Below are 21,013 nucleotides of genomic sequence, written 5' to 3'. Positions count from 1 at the left end.
AAAAACTTAATAAAATGTCACAAATACAAACTTATAGAAGTGTTTTCAAATCCTAAAATATATACATAAACTAACTAAATATCTAATAATCATTATAGTTATCGTTAAAGTTATTTTCTTCTTCATGTTGTTATTGCTAGGGTGGTGGTTGCACTAGGGAGAATTGATGCTGGGACGATGTTGGGATGAACTTGTTGGACCATAGGTTGTGCATCTAGAGGCAGGAACGTCATGACCAAATTTTGTAAATTCTCAAATTATTGTTTGAGATCATCATAAGCTTGATCACGAGCTTGTAGTTACTGTCTCATCATAACCCTGGCCAACACTGTTGATTACAATTTTGAAGAGAATTAAAACACTTGTTGAACTTAGTAGAGTTAAGAAAATCTAGGCAGCGTATTAGAGGATACCAAAATTGTTTGGTACCAGGACTGGTGCGAATACTCAACTAATATAGGATAACGAAAGGTTATTTGCTGATTAGGGATACTAGGAGTGGTGCAAATACTAATCCAGTCTAGGGTAACAGAAGGTTATTCATTGATTGAGGATACTAGGAGTGGTGTGAATACCCATCCAGTCTAGGGTAACGAAAGGTTATTCCCTGACTGAGGAACCATGAGTGGTGAGAATACTCAGTTATAATCTTGTTGAAGATTATAATGGAATCCTTTGTGATAGAGAAGACTGGACGTAGCTCATTTGGAGTGAACTAGTATAAAAATATATGTGCGTTTATTATTTACCTTTACCTAAACGCTTCTTTCATAAAACTTGTAGTAGTACTTTAGTTTTAGAAAACAAGAATCTTCCTATATTAAATGTTTGTTCTTTAACTAAGAAAGTTCTTATAAACTCTACAATATACATTCTGAATAACATGTGAAAAGAAGTTATAGTTTACAATTACTTGAAGTTGAACGTTTAACAATTTGATAAATATCATACTCGACAAACGTAGTATATCAGAATGGTTGCAATTTTTTTTTCCATTAACACTATTCAAACTTTCCCCTCGTTCAGGTGTTTTTTATGTTCTTCAACTTCGTCAAAACAAACATGCGGCTAAGTCGCTCCAAAATATCCAAACAACAATGAAAAGCATGAATGATGCTAATAAAGGACCTGCAAAAATGGAACCAGGAAATTCGCTTCCAAAGACAAGAACAATGAACTACAAATAACCACAATCCAACAAAAATTAGAAAACCCTAAATCTAACAAAGCGATGAACACAAATCGAACAACGAATCACTGAAACACAACTTCTCCTTTTTCTTAAAACCCCAAAAACAACGTCACTCTCTCACCGTCATTCACACACTATTTGAAACAACCCAAAATTTTCTTCTTACATTACATAACACCCATAATTTCACTAACAATCACAATCTACAAAAACTCTAAACATATATTCTAAGAAAAACGAAAATAGAAGAAAGCGTTGTGATTGTAAAAAAAGAAGAGTTAAAAATCTTTTTTTTTTCAAGATTAGCGGAGATTCATTGATACGGTCTCATTTGAATGTAAGATTTTTTTATGTGTAAAAGTATATTATTATCCTTTTGAATTCATTATGTGTTGATGTGATTATATCAGATTGTTTTTTGTGTATATAATATCTATTTAAAAATAAAATAGGAAGAACAAATTTAAAATGTAATGTATAATAAAATAAGAAAAAGAAGACAAAAATACATGCAAGAGAAATTGGGTAAATGATTATAATACTCCACCAAAAATTCATCTCTCAAATGGAAATATTCTTATTACAATGAGAAAATCACTCATTTTATAAGTTTGAAAATATATATAATTAAGTCCGTGTTCAATATTTATTATATGTGAAAAGTGATTGAAATAGAAGCAGACATTTAAATTAATCATTGGTAGGTGGGAGAATTTTATCAAAACATTAATAACAACAGTCACGTGTATAATTTTATTTACTATTTTTTAATATTTTAATAATATATATTGGATTAGTGTGGAGACTGTAGTGACGTTCATTTTTTTATATTGTAGAAGAGGATGCTGTGTTTATAGAAAGTTATATGCAAACTTTTCATCTTGTTAAATATATAGAAGAAATTGTAAGCAATAATCAATATACTGGAACAAAAATGTCTCAGTAGAAGCGGATAGACTTGAGATGTGAAGACAAAGGAAGCATTCAAATTCAAATTGATTATCTGTGCCAAGTTGGAAGCTAGGTGAGCCCACAAGCTTATGAGGTGTTAGAAATTTGGAAGCCATAGCCATGCAAGGTGAAGAATGTCACCAACTCAGTAACTCATATTCACTTACGTGTCTCTCTCTCACTTTCTTCTCTGCCCTATAAATCACAACCCCTGTATCCTTACACTTCACTAACCCCTTAAACACTTCCTTTACTTCACAATGGCCAGGCCCTTCACGCTTTCTCTTCTTTCTCTTTGCCTGCTGCTCTCCGCCTGGTCATGCTTTGGTGGTAGCTCCAGCACCAACAGGTTCAACATCTGCCAACTCAACAGCCTCAACGCGCTGAAACCCGACCACCGCGTTGAGACCGACGGTGGTTTGGTCGAAACCTGGAGTTCTAGACACCCTGAGCTGGAATGTGCTGGCGTCACTGTTACCAGACGCACCCTGTACCGTAATGGCTTCCAGATGCCATCTTACTCACCTTATTCCCAGATGATCATGGCTATCCAAGGTAATTATAATTTATATTCATCGTTTGTGTTGGATCACACACTGTTATCTCTCTTCACATTATGGCTAAAGAGGTTAACTTGTTTGTGTGGGGGTTACAGGAAAGGGAGCACTCGGACTTGCATTATCGGGATGTGCTGAGACATATGAGGAGCCGGCGAAGGAATCTAGTTCGAGTTCGCAAAAGCCATCGGACAGCCACCAGAAGATTCGTCAGTTCGATCAAGGTCACGTAATGTTGATTCCCCGTGGTGTTCCTTTTTGGATCTTCAACACTGGCGATGAACCTCTTATTACTGTCACTCTTCTTGACACCTCCAGTGAAGACAACCAGCTTGATCAAAGTCCCAGAGTATGTAATCTTTAACTAGTGGGATTTACTATACTCAACTTCATTTTTCTTTCTTTCACAAATATGATCCTGTATCTGTGCTAATTTATAAGGGGTGGGTTTGTAGGAGTTTTACCTTGCTGGTAACCCGGATATAGAGCACCCAGAGGCAATGAAAGAAAAGCAGCAACAGCAGGCGGAGGAAGAAGGTGGCAACGTGCTCAGTGGCTTCGGCAAACGCTTTTTAGCACGAGCCCTCAACATCGACCAAGACACAGCAAACAAGCTTATCTCTCCGGACGATGAAATGAAGCAGATCGTGAAACTGAAGGAAGGCCTGAGCGTAATCAGCCCCAAGTGGCAAGGACAACAAGAGGATGAAGATGAAGATGACGACGATGAAGATGAAGATGAATCTGTGTCTCGTCCTTCACGGCGACCAAGCCATGGAAAGCGTGTACACAAAGAAGAGGAAACAGTGGTTGAACCTTACCCTCATGGAAAGCATGTACACAAAGAGGTGGAAAAGGAGGTTGAACCTCTCCCTCCTCGAAAGCATGTACACAAAGAGGAGGAAAAAGAAATTGAACCACTCCCTCCACGACGATCAAGACATCACCATGATGAAGGTGAGGATGAAGGAGAAGAAGAAGAAAAGCCTCGCGCTCGCCGCACTCGGGGACCAACCCCAAGCCCCAAAGGAGAAGGACACAGAGGGGTGGAAGAGGAAGATGAATCGGAGGACACAAAAGGACACAAGACCCGCCACGAGAAGACCCGCCACGAGAAGAGTTGGAAAGAACATAGACCAGAAGGAGAAGATGTAGAAAAAGGAGAAGCACACGAAGAATGGGAGACAAGACCAAGTAAAGACAAGCCCCATGGATCAAATGGGCTTGATGAAACAATCTGCTCCTCAAAGCTTCAATTCAACATTGCTCGCCCTAAAGGCGCTGACTTCTACAACCCTAAAGCCGGTCGCATCAAAAACCTCAACAGCCAAAGCTTACCAGCTCTCCAACACTTCGGACTTAGTGCCCAGTATGTTGTCCTCTACAAGGTACGTATTTCACTTCATCCATATAACTGTTTGTTTTTTAACATACCAGTAATATCTTGTTGGATATTAATGAAACAATGTCTGTCACTTATTTGAACATATTATAGCAACAATGTCTGTGCTTATATTTTGCATTATTTCGATGCAGAATGGAATCTACTCTCCCCACTGGAATATGGATGCAAACAGTGTGATATACGTGATCCGAGGGCAAGGACAAGTTAGAGTGGTGAACAACGAAGGGATTGTGATGTTCGACGATGAACTAAAGAAGGGACAGTTGCTGGTGGTGCCACAGAACTTTATGGTGGCGGAAGAAGCTGGAGATCAAGGATTTGAGTACGTAGTGTTCAAGACAAACGACAACGCCGTCACCAGCTACCTGAAGGAGACGTTCAGGGCATTCCCTGCTGAGGTTCTTGTCAATATTTACAAGCTAAAACATAGTCAAGTGCATGACCTCAAGTACAATGGAAACTTGGGCCCGTTGGTCAACCCTGAAAATTCTCTCGATCAATCATCTTGAGCAGCAAGCATATCCATGATGGTATATGGCATCTGTGGCCATCTTATGAAATAATAATAAATTTTGAACGTCCAATTAGTAATAATAGTAATAAATAATAAATAAATAAATAAATAAAAGAATGGCCTATGTACCATCCGAGCAAGCTTTTGTTATTATCTGAGTGGTTCTGTACACTGAGAGATTATGTACCTTTGAATCGCCTTTATTAATTTCAATTCCTTGACAAGTTTCGATTGTGTTTATGTACGAGTTTACAATCCCTAATTTCATGTTCTAATCAGTTTTATATTTTAAAAAATTAAACACTAGTTTGAAATTGATCGAGATTGCAAAAAGAAATGGTTATATAATCACCTAATATTTTGGTGTCGATGGAAGACTTGGGCTGAATATAAATGGAAGATAATTAAAAGCTTTGCAATGTTTTGAACATTCTGGTGTTTTATCATATTTGAATAAAATTCATCTGCTGAGGCAATAAGGCCAGCAGTAACCAAATTATCTTTCAGTTTAATATAAACATATATAAATGTTTTAATTTTGAATATTTTTAATTTAATATAGCAAATTCATAAAATGCGTGGAACACCAACTATGATTTACAACATAAGATAGTTGTTCATTCTTAAATTTTATTTTTATCGTTACCATGGGTCTTTTAAAAAGAAAAATAATGATTATAACTTATAATATAAAAGATTCAATTTTATTAATCAAATATATCGAGACTAACCTTTATCAATAAATAATAAATACCTATTGTTGAAACGTGTATTTATTTACCTAACTAATTTTTATATTTAAAATTAAGAAATTAAAAAAAAATTAATACATAAAATCCACTCATTCAAAATAAAATCATTGAATAAATATTTAAGATAAAATCAGTCTAATAATAAGACAATAATTATAAGTCTAAAAGCCTAGATAATGAACGAGTCAATTACTTTAAATGTTAAAATAACTTAAGTATATAAATAAAAATTTATGTAACGATTTTTATTATCTAAAATAACATTATCTTTCTAGAATTTTGTTTTAAGACTTCCTATCCTCTTTTTAAAAAGTTTTATTCTTTTTCTATCTATTTTTATCCTTTTTCTACCTATTTGAATCATATCAAATAGGATGGTGACTCTTTCCATGTTAGAATCGATCTTTTTTTGCATGTGAAGTTGAATTTGAAGTCTTTCATGAGATGAGACTTTTTGTTTTTTTTTTTCACGTGAAGTTGAACTTGAAGTCTTTCATGAGACGAGACTATGAGATGTGATAAGTGGTTTTAACATTGTATCTTAATTAGGTAGGAGTTGTTAGAATATTCTGTGTTGGCGGAACTGGTCTTTGATCATTAATGTGTGAGTAGAATATTGTGAATTAGAATTGGTTTGTAAAATATAATAGGTGATGTGATGAAATTGAAGTGTATTTGTTATTGTGTTGAATAAGAATAAGATCGGTTGTTGTAATAGTGTATGATTAATTGTTAAATTGAGTGTCGAACTATTTTGGATGAGTTGTTGATGCAATCTAATATTTACTACCTATTTATTATGCTTTTAAATGGTTGGAAATAGTTGAAGTTAGAGTGAGTTGATGTATTGAGTTTATGTTTAATTGGAGAAATTGGTATTCAATTTAATTTTTAAACATTTTTTGAACTAATCACTGAGTCAAAAATATCAATTTTGTCATTTGAGTAGGTTTTAATTACAATCAAAAGTAAAATTATGAAAGTTACACATTGTCTACTATAGCGTTAAGCACTAGTTTCACAACTGAACAAACCAAAATGTGAATGGTATGGGGCTAAATGATGGTAGAACACTGTGCGTGAGAAAAATTTGAGACCTTTGGTGTTGAGGGCCACACCTAATGCCCCTGTTACAAAGTTAGTGCAAATTTTTATGTGATTTTTTTATTCTTACTGTTTTAAGTGGTTTGTATAAATTCATTTCATGTTTAACTTGGATTGATTGATGCTTATTAATTGTAAATATGATTGTAATTGTGGATGATATGTATTGTGAAAAAAATATTAATGAGAGATTTTATGTCTTGGTGGACTATTAAAGTATGCTTAACAGACAAAATTTTAGAAAAAAATATCTTGATATTCTACCAACCATTCAACTCCTATAAAGATGAATGAGGTGTAGGTCTTTACTCTAATTTTTTGGTTTCAGGTGTGAAAGATTAACCTCGTGAGTAGTAAAGTAATAACCTTGTATTTATAGTTCTGTAGAATATAAATACTATTACGGGTGCATACTTTCAGTGAAGTTCTATGTTAAGACATGTATCTAGATAAATTGAGTCTAAATTTATTTATTTGTATGTTATTTGAGATGTGAAATGTAATATATAATGATTGAATATATTCTATATTTTAAATTGATATGGTAATATTTCTTTTGAATATTAGTTTATCCTTTCATATTTTCTTTTGTTGTTGTTTCTTTCTTACAATAATCATCTACTAAAGTGAATAGAAGACATGTCAAGTGTCATGTATGTCTTTAATGGAAGTAAAGAATGTTGTGATCTTTTATATTTTAAGTTTAATTATCGTTGCATAAGCTATCTTGAATAACTGTATTAATATTTTTGTATATTTTTATGGTTGTAAATTATCATAATATTTAATATTTTGTTTAACAGTTTATAATAAATATTAAAATATTATAATTATAAAAAATTAGTAATTCTATATCATGGATAATTAAATGATACATAATTAAAGTTAAATCTAAAATAAAATTCGGAAAAAAAGAAAAGAAAAGAAGTTAGTAAGAGTTTGACACCAAAACTTTCCTTCCACTTTCTTGTGCCTTCGAAGCTGCTTCCTTTCCCCAAATTGCGATTCATTCCTATGCATTTATAATTCTCCCAATCCCCCAATATGACCAGTGATTTCCGAATCTCCTAAATCTCCAATGATTCCATGTCCCTAACTTCGTTGTCGACTATCCCTCCAAAACATTGCTGTCAGTTACGTCTCTTTATCTTTGTCTTTCTCGTTCGCCTCTCTCCCGCTTGCGAAATGTCTTTTCCTTTGTTGGATCCTCTCTGTAGGTATTCTTTTTGTCTCTTGAAATTAATGGGTTAAAGATGGGGAGATTTGGTGTTTCCCACATTTGGCTTTGACGTTATAGTTGGTGGTGCAGAAGCAGAGCAAATCTTAAGAAGAGTAACTCTAGGGTCTTTGCGTCAAGTCAGGGGTGTTGGTTTTTGAGGGTGAGTGTTATGAATCAGGCCCCCGTGCTACTATTGCTGTCAGCCATTGTTGACAAAAAAGGATCCATTAGTGTTATCGGTCTTAGAATGAATTAGATACTTATCTGCTTATGGTTTAGTCTCATCCTAATAGACGCTTAGACTACTTGGAATTCTTCTTGATCATCAATGGGGAATGGTTTTCTTCTTCATTCTAGCTTTATTACTTGATATGAATTGATTTTATTCAAACTGCGCTTCAAATATTTTGGGTAATTTCTGGTATAGGAGTTTGTAGTTGCTTTATTCAAACTGTAGTTATTTGTGATATTTGAGTGTAAACTCAAATTAGTTCATTTGTTCTTATATCGTTGATCCAGTTTCATATAGGTGCTTGGCAAGCTAACATTATTTGTTGATAAGCAAACTTTTAATTGTTGCTTCCTTTCTCCCTATTTTTGGTTTGTATGGTGGAGGCTGCAAAATCCTTTCAAACTGTCTTGGTATCTTTTAAGATTTCAACAAATCATAATGTCATATTAGAAGAATTTTGTTGTGGAATAGCTCACAAATTCACTAAGAATAGTCTACCACACAAATAACTAAGAAAAGTAGAGCACACCGCAAGTGCTATAGAAGGTGCACTAGAGAAAACAAGAAGAACAAGCACAAACAAGATTGATGTGGTACAACTGAAGTGTCAATGGATTTTAATCTATGTCCGCGAAAAAAAAAATACTATCACAAAGATTACAACTTAGAAGTTTATTTCTCATAATAAACTCTCGCTTAAGACAACTAAAACATTATACAACTCCAAAGTTAACCTAATACAAAGGTTATAAGGTCCTATTTATAGTGCAATTTCATTATAATTGACCAAGCATGAAACACACCTATAATCAGATATGAAGACACGTGAATAATACTTCTAATACAGAACTAGGTGATCGCTAGACGAATACCCCATAGGTGGAAACATACAAACTGTACATGCTTCAATAAACCATAAAAGACTAGTCGTCTCATCTTCATGTACTATATGTATGATCTATTGCTTGTAATTACTGAGTCGTCTAACCGTGTCAGTTGTCTAATCCTTTTAGACAAGATCATACTGAGCTAGTAGTTACAAATTGTGTGTCAAAACTAGAGAAGCAATAAGATTGCAGAGTTTATTCGTTATTGGATTTGCTAGAGTGGATTGTTGATTGCATTCTCGAGTGTCTAGATCTACAGTTGCTCAAGTGTGTACCAGTTTGAGGGATAAAACCAAAAGTGATGATTCAAACCTTTAGTAAGTATATAGTGTGTATCACATGATACGATACAATTCACAAACCCCACGATTTGAAAGACAGTATCTCTAAGATGATCATCCTGCATCAAGTCAAGTTCTCCACCATCTCTAACACCTCTGAGTGACTCCATCTGACTGGGTATATATAAAGGTGGATTGACTCTCTCTTTTGCAGCCATGTATTTTTCTTTCTAAATGCTGCTCTAATTTGCTTCACTATTAGCTCAACTTCATGCAACTTTTCCCCATGCCAGTTTTCTGTCTTTCCAGACACCTTTGTACTAATGTCATTAACTTGAGCATCTAAAGTGGTACCTGGATTAAGATGGTTTCTTTATTCTAGGTTCAACACCAACAACTTTGAGGTCATCCTTTGTTGTGCCAAATTCCTTATTCTTCTTATCAGAATCTTGATTAGGATTGAGATGGTTATGATGGAACGAAATCCCTTTGTGCCTTCTTTCGATATTGCTAATCCCAATCCAACCCCATGCATATTCCATTCCCTCTGTCACGTGCAGATTCCACAACACTGTTTGTTTGAGATACAAAAAGTTAAAGAATGAATGAAACATAATAACACATGCAGTTAAAAGGTCAAATAGTATTTGCATCCTGATAGGACTATGAGGGTTTATGTTAGGAGGAAGGTGGTTAAAACTAAAACATAGGTTGTTAGTGGTTAGGTGGTTTGGGTTGTTCTAAGTCTCCTTAGGGGGAAGACTATATATAGGAGGGGTGGTGTCTTTTAGAAGGTACGGTTTTTGTATTTGAAGAGGCTGGACAGGATTAGTGACATCCTGTGTGAAGGGAAACATTCTCCCTTGGTGGTTTTTGTGTACTTTGCTTGTGTTGGAATAATAAGATTGTTTTCCAGTGAGATTATCAACACTGGTGTTTGTGGGTGGAAACTCTGAACGTTTTTGGCTTCTTGTTCCCAAGAAACCTAACATTTGGTCTGACTTGCCGGATCAAGGAGAGGTAGAATCCTTTATTATTCCTTCTCGTTCATTTCTGTTTATTCCTATTCTCAATTAAGTAAATTATGCTTTCTTATAAATTATCAACAGGATGATTGCAGCTAACAACATCTTTCTCCTGGACCGGCTAGACTCTGCTACTTATGTGATCATGTTCTACTTGTATGCTTTGGCTGGGAAGTGGGATGAGGCAGTCTAATTTAGGAAGATGATGACTGAAAGGAACTTGAGGAAGGAAGTCAGTTACAGCTGGATTATTGTAAAGGGTAAAGGGTAAAGTCCACCGTTTTGTGGTAGGGGACAGACACTATCCTCAACCAGAACAAATATACTCAAAATTGACAGAACTCATTTTTTTCTCTAAAAACGGATGGAGAGTGCCTTCTCAACGAAGAGGATGCTCTATCTGACTTTACTGCACGCAAAGAGCAGCTTCTTGGTCATAGTGAGAGACTGGCTATAGCCTATGGTCTCATTTGCACCGCAGCTGAGACCCCTATTATGGTATTCAGAAATACACGATCATGCAAAGACAGCCATGATTTTGCAAAACGAGTCTCAATAGTAACTGGTCGTGAATTAGTTGTGAGAGATGCCACCAGGTTTCATCATATTAATTCAGGGAATTGTTCTTGCCGTGATTATTGGTGATTTCAGCTTAGTTTGTTTAAAGGTCTTAGCGGCATAGTTTTTCTTAATGCTCCTTCAGTTACAGCATGGAATCATCTATAATTCTATATTGGACGATTGGATATTCAGAGCTTGTGTGGGGTTACTGTAGATAAGGCATTATAAAGCAATGCATTGTACAAATCTCCTTTTCCTTCATTATCCATCGTCTGTTTTTCCAATTTTGTGCACGGTAAATTCACCTGCCCTCTATCTTCAGGTGCTATGGCAGATGCTATTATACCTCTGCCTTGCCACTTCCCCCTCTTTCAGCGGACTTGTGTCTCTCCAATTATGCCATTTGGTGTACTAACTCCCCAAATCCCAACGTCACGCCATCTTAGTCATGATTCTTCCAGTGTCACTCACGCCACCTCTTATCTCTGTTGTGATCTGAATCTCCACCAGCTAAACATGTAACCCAAGCTCTTTTATTCTGCCATTGCGTCTCCATTGTTGCCGCTGTTCTCCATGGAGGAATGACCCTCTTCCTTATCTATGTCAAATATGGTAGGTAATGGGGCTCTTGTCTGATTGCATATGTAAGGCTGTCTTTCTCTCCATATGGCTTGGAGTTTCAGTTTCACCTTATTGCTGATGTAAAAAACTGCCGAATTTGAATTTTTGGGAACTACACATATTAAAGTAGAATTTGAGAAATTTAGGAAAATTATGCATGTAGTTAGTAGCAAGTTTTTGTAACTGCTAGTTTTATACTTATTGTGTAGGCAGTAGTTTTGATGGAAAAAAAAAATGCGTGGACGATAGTCATTACTCGTTCTTGGTGTATTATGCTGTTAGGCCCCCTATTTCATAGATGATGTGGGCTTTTCCCCCAATTAGAGAGAGTACATTGGGATTCATCTCCATAAGTTATTTTCATTTTTTGACACCCTATTTCAAAATATACCTAGATTGACAAAAGAAAAGGATGACAAATTGAAGAATATGAAAGGAGAAGATGAAAGTAAGTATGCTCTCAGGATTTCGATGAGGCATAAATTCTAAAAAGGAGACAAGCTACTTTAAAAAGAAAAGCATTAACATTCTTCGAACGAAACGATGCACCCTTTCCAAAACGCCACATAAAGAAAATAATCTCAAAACCTGTCCGGAAGTCATAAAAAAAAGCATTGTTCCAAGAAATACAAAGCAGGTCATTAAAGGAACTAATGATGTGTTCTTGATGGGCAATTAAAGGTGTATTTTATAATGATATTTCATAAATGCAAATATATATATATATATATATATATATATATATATATATATATATATATATATATATATATAACAAAAGAAAGTAATGGATGACGATCTTTTGCAAAGGTGTAAAAGGTTGATCCTTGTTAAAGAAAAAGTCTAACATCCATGATTTTGATTAAGTGATGAAAACAACCAAATATAAAACATGGACATGTTTTGTTTGTAAACATGGTCATGCTTCCTATATAAGAAGATAGTTTTAACTTAAAAGAAAAATGTAACACAAGCATTTTGTAAGTCAAATGATACAAGCACCGTACCTCATTTTACATTTGATAAAGAATGGATATGTACAAACAATACACTATAGATTTAAGCTAATCTCATGTAAAGCATGGATATGTACAAACATATAGATTTAAGCTAATCTCATGTTACACAAACATATATAGGTTTATTTTATATTGTAGAGAATGTTCGCTGCATTCATTTGTCTAGATAATATGCACTCAAGATTAATCTGCATCAAGATATCTTGAGTTGAGCTAAAGTTGCTTTCTTCAGAAACGCCTTGATATAAACATTGCCAATTCTAGAAAAAAAAATCATTCTTTTTATACAACACTGTACTTTAGACAAATTCAAAGACACATTCTTTAAAAAAAATAAGTTCATCTAGCTATTTAGATTTATATAAAAAAGGAAAGAGTATTTAATGATGCTTGAATTGCATTTAATGCATGATTAACAATCAAACTCATCATGCTTAAGAATGACATTTGAAAGAGTTCAAGTTGGTCAATGACTAAAGAAGGGATTGCAACTCTTTAGAATCTATATACAAAAGCATTTAAGAAGAAGAAGTTGTTTGTACTTTGCAGCAGTAGTATATGTGTTGTCAGACAAACTACTGTGACAATACTTTGTATCTCTTTTTCTCTTATTTCTTTACATTATTACTACATGCATGTATTATCCACATTAACTTGGGAATGAGAATTATTGTAAGAATGTTTTTAAAAAGCTCTAAACAAGTAAATGGTTCATTTATAATACTTCGGTTACAATCCATCAAATACAATATAGGATAAAATTTCATTAAGTAATTGTTTGTCATACAAAATTATTGTTTGAATATTCATTATTAGAAAAATATACATTAAATTCTTTTTACTCAATATTATAAGTTTGGTCATACTATACAAGATAAAATACATTCATATATTACAACCTAAAGTAATAACATTTTAACTATATTAATGTAATTTTTTAATTAAAAATTTTAATATATATAATTACATTATTGAAACAAGATTGTCAAATATATTTATTTTTAACAAGGGTGTGAAATTACTATTTCTCATATTATAATTCTACAACTAATTTGAGATGTCTTATTCAAATTACTTTCATCCATTCAGTACTCAAATTTCTCCACCAAAGCTGATCAAGTCCACAAGCTCAGAAACTCATCCTCAAGTCCAAAAGTTCAAAAGGTAGCAAAACATATACCTATAACTAACTAATTAACATGTTCAGTTGAAATATCTCTAACATAAACCATCAGAAATCTCGTAATTCTTGTTCTCCCATGTACACATCGTACCAAAAGTTGACATTATCGTACGCACTTGACGCATGCACCCCTTTGGAAGTCAACAACGGAGAGAGTGAACATTGGAAGTCCCGGTGACCCGCGCCGGTGGCCGGAAAACTGGCGGTGTCGCCGGACTTACCAGGTGAGAGAACTTGAGACCAGAAATCATCATCGAGCGATTCAGGCTTCACGGGCAAGCGGTGTTGATGATCAATAGCAGTAGCACTGTGGTCTCTGCTGTCACTGGTGGTAGAAGTGGTGAGGGTTGACACGTCACTGCTTGCCCACTGTGGAGATGACAGTGCCTTTTTTTCGTCTGTGGTTCCGATGACATGATCTGTGGGAAGAGCATTCACGGGTTGTTGTTGTTGTTGTTTGGAAATTTGTGTGCGGACCAAGGACTCGTTTTGATTCGTGTCTTTGTCTTGGTGGGACAACCTCTTCTTCAAGTGGGTGTTCCATAGGTTCTTTATTTCGTTGTCTGTTCGACCTGGTAACTTTCCTGCTATGGCTGACCATCTGCACTTTATATTTTCACATATCAATGCTGCATCAGAAACACTTTTTTTTTCTCACCTCTGTTACTTTATTTCATTTTTTACACCATGCATATATCATCTTAATTTCATGCAAGAGAAATAATTCAAGAAAATTTAGATCTTTCTTATAGATGATTTTTTTAATGTTTTAAAAGATTTGAAAAATTAAATTAAATTCTGTTCTTCTTTCTCGTGTAGTGCACAGTTTTTCGAGTCAAACCATCGTTCTTATCACCTCTAACCATGAGTTAAGACCTTTAAAATAAAGTTTAAATCCAATAAAATAAAACCCCAGTTTTGATATTCTAAGAAATTTTTTATTCTAAATTAAATCAATTCAAATTGTTGTGAGAAAAACTCAGTTTATCTAAACCAACATTCCATAAAAAAATTTCACACCCATCTAATTTTTATGGTTGAGTCTTTAGAAAAAGAACACCCAAAAAACAATCGATATCAAATTCTATAAAATATTTCAGGTTTCAACCCAAAATTTGAAGTATATCAGTAATAATATAGTGTTAAGATTAAAAAACATTTACCTATTCCCCAGGTTTTCATGCAACTGGATTATCATGTCTTCTTCTTCATTTGTAAAATTGCCTCGTTTAATATCTGGCCTAAGATAATTTATCCACCTGAGTCTGCAACTCTTCCCACACCTCAAAAGCCCTATTGTTTAAATTAAGGGATAAGAAAACATGAAGAACAACGACAACATTAAACATTAAACATTAAACAAAAATCAGATTTTATTGAATAAGAAAGCAGTACCAGCTTGTCTGGGTAGGGCATGCCAATTTTTGTGACCATGTGTGTTGATATGATCGATGAGAATGCGATCTTCCTCAGGACTCCAAAACCCTTTGTTCAATCCCAATCTCTCACAGCAAGGACTTCTTCCCATGTTTTCTGTCACTGTTTCTCCACACACACTCTTCTCTCTTTTCTTTAAACTTCAACTCAAAACCAGCAGACAAAAACAACAAAAATTAAATTAAGGTTGAATGTTGAGCCTAGCCTCAGACAAATGTTATATACTTCTGTACACTGCACTGCATTATTAATGTTTTTAATGTTATAAAACTATGGGTAATTAATAATTTCAATAAAAAATTATTAAAATTAAACACAAGTTTTATTGAACAGTCTGATGCTAATTTTTTTAGGAAAAGGGGAATTTCCATTTATGGCAATAATAGCTTATTCACCGATTGAATAATGGTTTTTCCTTCCAGAAGAATGACTCCCATTAAAAATCTATTTCCATAAAAGGGTCAATCTCAATAATTTGCATAAAAAATATATTATAAGAAACGGTAATTATTATAAAATTTAACGCCTGGACATATATACAGCTGTATATTAGAATGTACATATACACTTAAACTTGTGTTTTTCTTTTTATTATTAAAAATTAGTTTCTATGACTTCAAACAATCAAAAGTTTAATCTCATCACAATCACAAATTTTTTTTTTACGTGTTATTATTATTTTTCACATTTTTCTTCACTTTGATGTAATTTTACATCAAAGATTAAATATATTAAGACATTCAACAATTTCAAACCGTTAATCTTTTACTTTTAAACTAAACAATTTCAAAATTACTGATAATCTTGTAAAGTTAGCATATTTTAGATACAATTATTTATCTGAATTGGATTTTAAAAAATCATATAAATAAACTATTCTAAAATTTATTTTATCAACATTATAATTATAATGTTATTTAAATATCATTCATTTATTCTTCAATACCACATTAAAGATGAAAAAGTTGTATCATGAGTTTGCATCCACGAGAAATAAAAAACGAATTTCTTTTAGCCACCAATACAGGCCCCACACACAAAAAAAAAAATCTTCATCAATAGAAAAAATAACTTAAGTCTCAGTTTTTTTCATACAGAAAGAAATAAGAAAAAAAAGTTCACATTAGAAATTCAAGTCACAAATTTACATCAAATCAAATGTAGAAGAGTTCAAAGTAAAAGATATTTTTTTACGTCCTAGGACTCTGACATAAAAATGTATAAATTTAAGTAAGAATATTTTTTCTTATATAATGATTTTAGTAAGAAATTTAAATAATATAATTAATATTTATAATATTATTAGTAATATATATTCTTATACATTCTTGATATTTAATTTCAACATATTAAATATTAAATTAAGTGAATATACTATATTTATTAAATTAATTCAAAATTGAAAAGCTTAAACTGTAATGGTTTTTGTTTTTCATTTCTCTTTCACTCACTTTTTGTTAAATTTTTTTATCTCTTTTCCCTAATATTTTTTTTATCACATATCGTTGTAGATAAGGAGGTAAAGATCAATTCTATCAGTTTAGATTTTCTAATAAAGCAGTAAGTTTTTGTTCACTCTAAATATTTCTTGTACGTTTTTTCTTTTTCTTATAATTTTGTTATCGTTGTTTGAGTCAATTGAGAAAAATGATTCGTTTAACTTTTTCAAACTTGATCTTACCAGTATTATGAACGGGAGATTTCTAAATAGGTGAGAAGATTCTAAATCATATTGTTCCTTTTGTTTGAAAAAAAACCTATTTGCGGTTAAGAGAGAGGAGATTTACCGACAAAAGACTCTTTGTAAAAGAGTTAGGAACTCTATATAAATTGTATGTATCTGTGTTTATAAGAGAGCGTGAGAGTGAGTATTTCTCAAAGAATATTAGTTATATTTATAGGATCAACATAGATCGTGGTCCTATGTTCCTATTGGAATAATTAATACTTATAAGGAGAGTATAATAACAATATAATAAATAACAACAGAATGATAAATAACAACTAACACACCAAACTACGAAGATTTAGTTATAATATGCAAATATGGTCCAAATAGGCTACGTTTGAGCTGCTTCATAATGAAGAGGCTTAAAGGCCTTATTGGGTTGCACTCTTTAATATGCCTATTGGGCTAGGGAGGAACATAAGCCCCTAATTCTTGGGAATTTGGTTAGGTATATGTGGCTATATCAGCCCTTTAGTCGGCTTGGGCCGACTTGTGTAGTTTGCAAATGGATTAAACATTCGGTCGAGTTTTTATAATATAGTTGGGCCATTCAGTCTTGCTTTATAGGTGGATCGGTCTTGAGGTTCAGCTCTTTAAGTGGCTAATCTAGTTGAGCTTTCTAAGTAATCTGGCTTGGGGCTGAGCTATCGTAATAGAAAATGCAATCGAGCTCCTTGAGTGGCTGATCCAGCCGAGCTCATTAAGCTGCTTGGGAATAGTCCTTTCGTCTTGTGCTACCGACTTTAGGCAGTCTCTACTTGGTGTTGCCATCTCTAGACAGGCTTTGTTTGGTGATGTCGTCCCTAGGCTGGCTTTGTTTTAGGACTGTATATTTCGGAAATATTTGCTTTAGTGTTGCCGACTTCGGGTAGATTTTACTTTCTATGATGCCATCTTCCTTTAACGTTACCGAATTTGGGCATGGCTGCCAACTTCAGACATAACTTTCTTTGATGTTGCCAACTTTGTTCTCCGTCTAGCTTTATTGCTTGTTTTATCTTAAGTTGGAGAAGACTTAGTATTTGTTGGGTTTTAGATTCTTTGATGTTGCCGACTTTGTTCTCCTCAAGTTTTATTTTATTATCATGTTTCTTTTTTTTTAGGTTTGTTAAGACAAAATCGTCTAGAGAATAGACCGTCTAAAGCAACCCAAGTTTTGAAGTTTAAGAAAAAACATTAAACGAAATATCATTGTGTAAGAAAAGTGTTTTAAAATAGTAGTGTCTAATGAAGAAGAGTTTTATAACGTCTGAAGGCAAGAGTTGAAGTAATGCTTTTTAGACCAAACTATTTAAATGAAGTAGAAAATCATAAACAACGTTTAGAAGAAAATATATCTTACCGAAATCTCTCAATAGATTGCATGAACAAAATAAGCTAGCTTCTTATCAAAGCATAATACTATCTCTTTACTAATTTTAAAAGAAATTTTTCATTCATTACAGTGTTATATTAAACAAAGATTTCTAGAGAAAACATCGTCTAATGAATGCCCGTTAAAACACTTTGGCCTTTGAAAGCACTTCATGATAATATCATCTGATGAATATACATGTGATTTATCTTACCAAATGATGCATTTATTAATAAAATGACAAATGATAAAATGTCTTGAACACGCTACATTGCTTAACGCTTATGAATGTTCAAAATATTTAATGCATGTACGAAAAAGTACTTCGATGGTTATATACTTTGCTTCTTGATATAAAGCCGGAAGATATGATCAGAATCATAACACCCAAGAAAAAGATATTGTGAGAGAAGAATAACATTATGAGATTGTTTCCTTGAAATCATTTGCTCTGTCACATCATAAAAGCTCAAATTTCGCTTGAGGCTATAAGAAAAAGCTTTGAACCTTACAGAGTATACTAAAGTCAAACTTCACATCGAAAGGCTACCAACTCTTCAGTAGTAAACTTCTTAGTCTAATGATCATCTTTCAAGAAAAGCTACATACATATAAAAAAACTTGAAGAGAAGATTTTGTTGATGAAAAATGGCAGAAAGATAACATAAGAAGAATAACAATGCGAAAAGAGAGAAAAGCTTAAGGTGCTCTTATATCATTTAACTATCAATATCTTTTGAGAGAAAAATCTTTATAAAGAGAGTAACACTTTCAAGTGTTATAGATTGTATTTGAACATATATCGTTTTGCTGAGAGTTATTAGTCTATACCTTGTAGAAAATCCATTTGAGAATTTGTTGCAAGTTCTGAAGAGAACTTAAATACTTGGTTGTTTAGCTCAAGTTGAGTTGAACGTCTAGACAGTTTTCTAGGATCATATCCTAGAGAGGCTAAACTAGCTCTAGTCGTGTTGATTAGGGAACCAGGAGTGGTGCTAATACTCGTTGTAACTAGGAGTGGTGTTAATGTTTGTTGTAACTAGGAGTGGTGAGAATACTCAGTGAGATCCCAGAGAGGAAAAACTCATATAATCTTTGAAAAGATTAGTGAAACCCCTTAAGAGTTTGTAATGGAGAATTGGATGTAGCTTATGTTATGTGAACCAATATAAAAATATGTGATTTATTACTTTCCTATCCAAAACATTTTCCATTCACTTATCTATTAAAAGACCAATGTTTAAACATTTTATAGCTCATATATATTATCCTTATAAATCATTAGATGTTGTTTTGTGAAAAGAGTTTTAAAAACACCATTCACCCTCCCCCCTATAGCATTGAATGATGCATGTCAAAGGAACAGAGGAGTAGATGAGAGAGAAAAAAATGCAGACTTCTTTGTCACATTACCATGGAGTTAACTTCGTTTCTACAAAATTAACGGAATGGACTTGATTGGTGCAATTATACAAAGTGGAGACGAAATTGAGCCTTTTTTAAAAGGGGGAACAAAGTTGACACTAACCATTGAATTTGGAGACCAACTAAGCAATTAAACCTATGTAAGTAAAGTCAATGAATATAAATAAAAAAATGTATCTAAGTAAATGAAGCTTTATTAGAGTGAATGACATAAGCCTAATCTATAAAATTTCCTAGATTTCTTGTATGTTATTCTTCTCTAAGATGACAAAACTTCTTAAACAACATCATTCAGTGCTCAGATAGAGGGGGGTCGTGTGGTTGGGCTAGGTGGTTGAGTAGGTTTGAAGAAAGTATTTCCAAAAACATTGTTTAGGATGTTGAGGAGGGTTTGAAATTTTGCTTGTTATTCTTTCTTGTTTGCTTGGAACATTGCGAAAATTATAGCTTGTTAGTGCATATTGCTTTCAACAATCAAATGATGAACATGAGTCATGAGGGCTTGAGAGTTTGGGTCAAATGGTAAAGGAGGTAGGTTTAACGAGGTATCAATTGATATGATGGCTAAAGGTTGTGGTTGAGGAATCATTTGTTTTGAAGGGTTGGTTGTGACCATTTAAGAGTTGGGTTTGTTAAGTTGAATTGACAATGGTAGTATTAGTTTAGGTGGTTCAATGATGGGGCTAGTATATTCAAGAGGTTGGATAAAGATTTGTTGAGATGGTAAGGGGTGGTTTGGATAGAGATTTGTTGAGGTCGTCTCTTTCTTCTTTTTTGTGAAAAAACTTTATATAAAGTCTAAAGAAAATAGTTGTTACAAATTCATTTCTAGTCATTGAACATATTTAACTCTTGAATATTCTTTTTACATATGACAACATTAATTGTGAAGAATGTGTTAAATTCACATCATAAAACATTAAATATCTTTTATACAAATATTTTTTTCTTTATATAATATCTTCGTAGTTGAATGTACGTGTCTCTTCTTTAACCATGTGTCTTTATTTAAATTTGACTAAATTGCAATATCTGTCTTTATTTAAATTTGACTAAATTGCAATATCGTATGAAATAAATAATCTTTACAAAGTTTAGCATTATAGAAATGTTGAAGAAAATAATTTTAGCTTTTTATTTAAGTTGGAAGATAGAAGTAATAATAAACATTCCATGCAACATATAATAAACATATGTGTATGTATGTTTTCATGTGAGTGAAGTTGACTTAAGTTTAAGTTCTATCATTTGAGTATATTCATGTTTTATCAAATGTAAAACAAGATTGTATAGTATCGTATTATTTAACAAGCAAAATATTTTTATCTTTAATGATTTATTGTTGAGTTGTAGATATTATCTTACAAAATATTATCGCATCGTATACTTAATTATTTTCAACGTTTAACTAAAATCGAGAATTTTACTCAAACATTTAAAATCAACACTTTTACTGAAACATTTAAAAATATTATAATTTGTGAAAATATATACTATTTATTTTTGTTTTCCCTCAATTAAAAAAAAGGGATAAAATCACCTAAAATATATAGTTATATACCCAT

General features: G+C 33.0%; 2 protein-coding genes and 1 long non-coding RNA gene across 3 annotated transcripts; 2 read left to right on the top strand and 1 right to left on the bottom strand.

Annotated features, from left to right (window-relative positions):
• The first annotated feature begins 2,340 nt into the window (after positions 1-2,340).
• Positions 2,341-4,859, top strand: LOC108325866 (glycinin G4-like). Its single transcript, XM_017558967.2, has 4 exons — positions 2,341-2,698; positions 2,799-3,049; positions 3,156-4,088; positions 4,237-4,859. Exons 1-4 carry the CDS (start codon positions 2,404-2,406, stop codon positions 4,612-4,614), a joined length of 1,857 nt encoding a protein of 618 aa, XP_017414456.1. The 5' UTR covers positions 2,341-2,403; the 3' UTR covers positions 4,615-4,859.
• A 2,565-nt stretch (positions 4,860-7,424) lies between these two features.
• On the top strand, positions 7,425-10,964 carry LOC128196002 (uncharacterized). Its single transcript, XR_008248030.1, has 2 exons — positions 7,425-10,114; positions 10,204-10,964. It is a non-coding gene; the product is annotated as an uncharacterized LOC128196002 (long non-coding RNA).
• A 2,455-nt stretch (positions 10,965-13,419) lies between these two features.
• Positions 13,420-15,117, bottom strand: LOC108326412 (transcription factor MYB13). Its single transcript, XM_017559906.2, has 3 exons — positions 14,899-15,117; positions 14,667-14,796; positions 13,420-14,104 (listed from the first exon to the last, which is right to left on the bottom strand). Exons 1-3 carry the CDS (start codon positions 15,029-15,031, stop codon positions 13,552-13,554), a joined length of 816 nt encoding a protein of 271 aa, XP_017415395.1. The 5' UTR covers positions 15,032-15,117; the 3' UTR covers positions 13,420-13,551.
• Positions 15,118-21,013: the final 5,896 nt, after the last annotated feature.

This window comes from Vigna angularis, chromosome 3 (assembly GCF_016808095.1).
Source record: "Vigna angularis cultivar LongXiaoDou No.4 chromosome 3, ASM1680809v1, whole genome shotgun sequence".
Taxonomy (NCBI): domain Eukaryota; kingdom Viridiplantae; phylum Streptophyta; class Magnoliopsida; order Fabales; family Fabaceae; genus Vigna; species Vigna angularis.
Note: the sequence above shows the minus strand (reverse complement) of the source record. Positions and strands in the feature narration are given on the sequence as shown.

Coding starts and splice junctions, on each gene's coding strand:
- LOC108325866 (XM_017558967.2), top strand. CDS start 2,404: ATGGCCAGGCCCTTCACGCTTTCTCTTCTTTCTCTTTGCCTGCTGCTC. Junction 3,050..3,155: donor AGCTTGATCAAAGTCCCAGA/GTATGTAATCTT, acceptor GTGGGTTTGTAG/GAGTTTTACCTTGCTGGTAA. Junction 4,089..4,236: donor AGTATGTTGTCCTCTACAAG/GTACGTATTTCA, acceptor ATTTCGATGCAG/AATGGAATCTACTCTCCCCA.
- LOC108326412 (XM_017559906.2), bottom strand. CDS start 15,031: ATGGGAAGAAGTCCTTGCTGTGAGAGATTGGGATTGAACAAAGGGTTT. Junction 14,797..14,898: donor TGCCCTACCCAGACAAGCTG/GTACTGCTTTCT, acceptor TTTAAACAATAG/GGCTTTTGAGGTGTGGGAAG. Junction 14,105..14,666: donor CATGAAAACCTGGGGAATAG/GTAAATGTTTTT, acceptor TATAAAGTGCAG/ATGGTCAGCCATAGCAGGAA.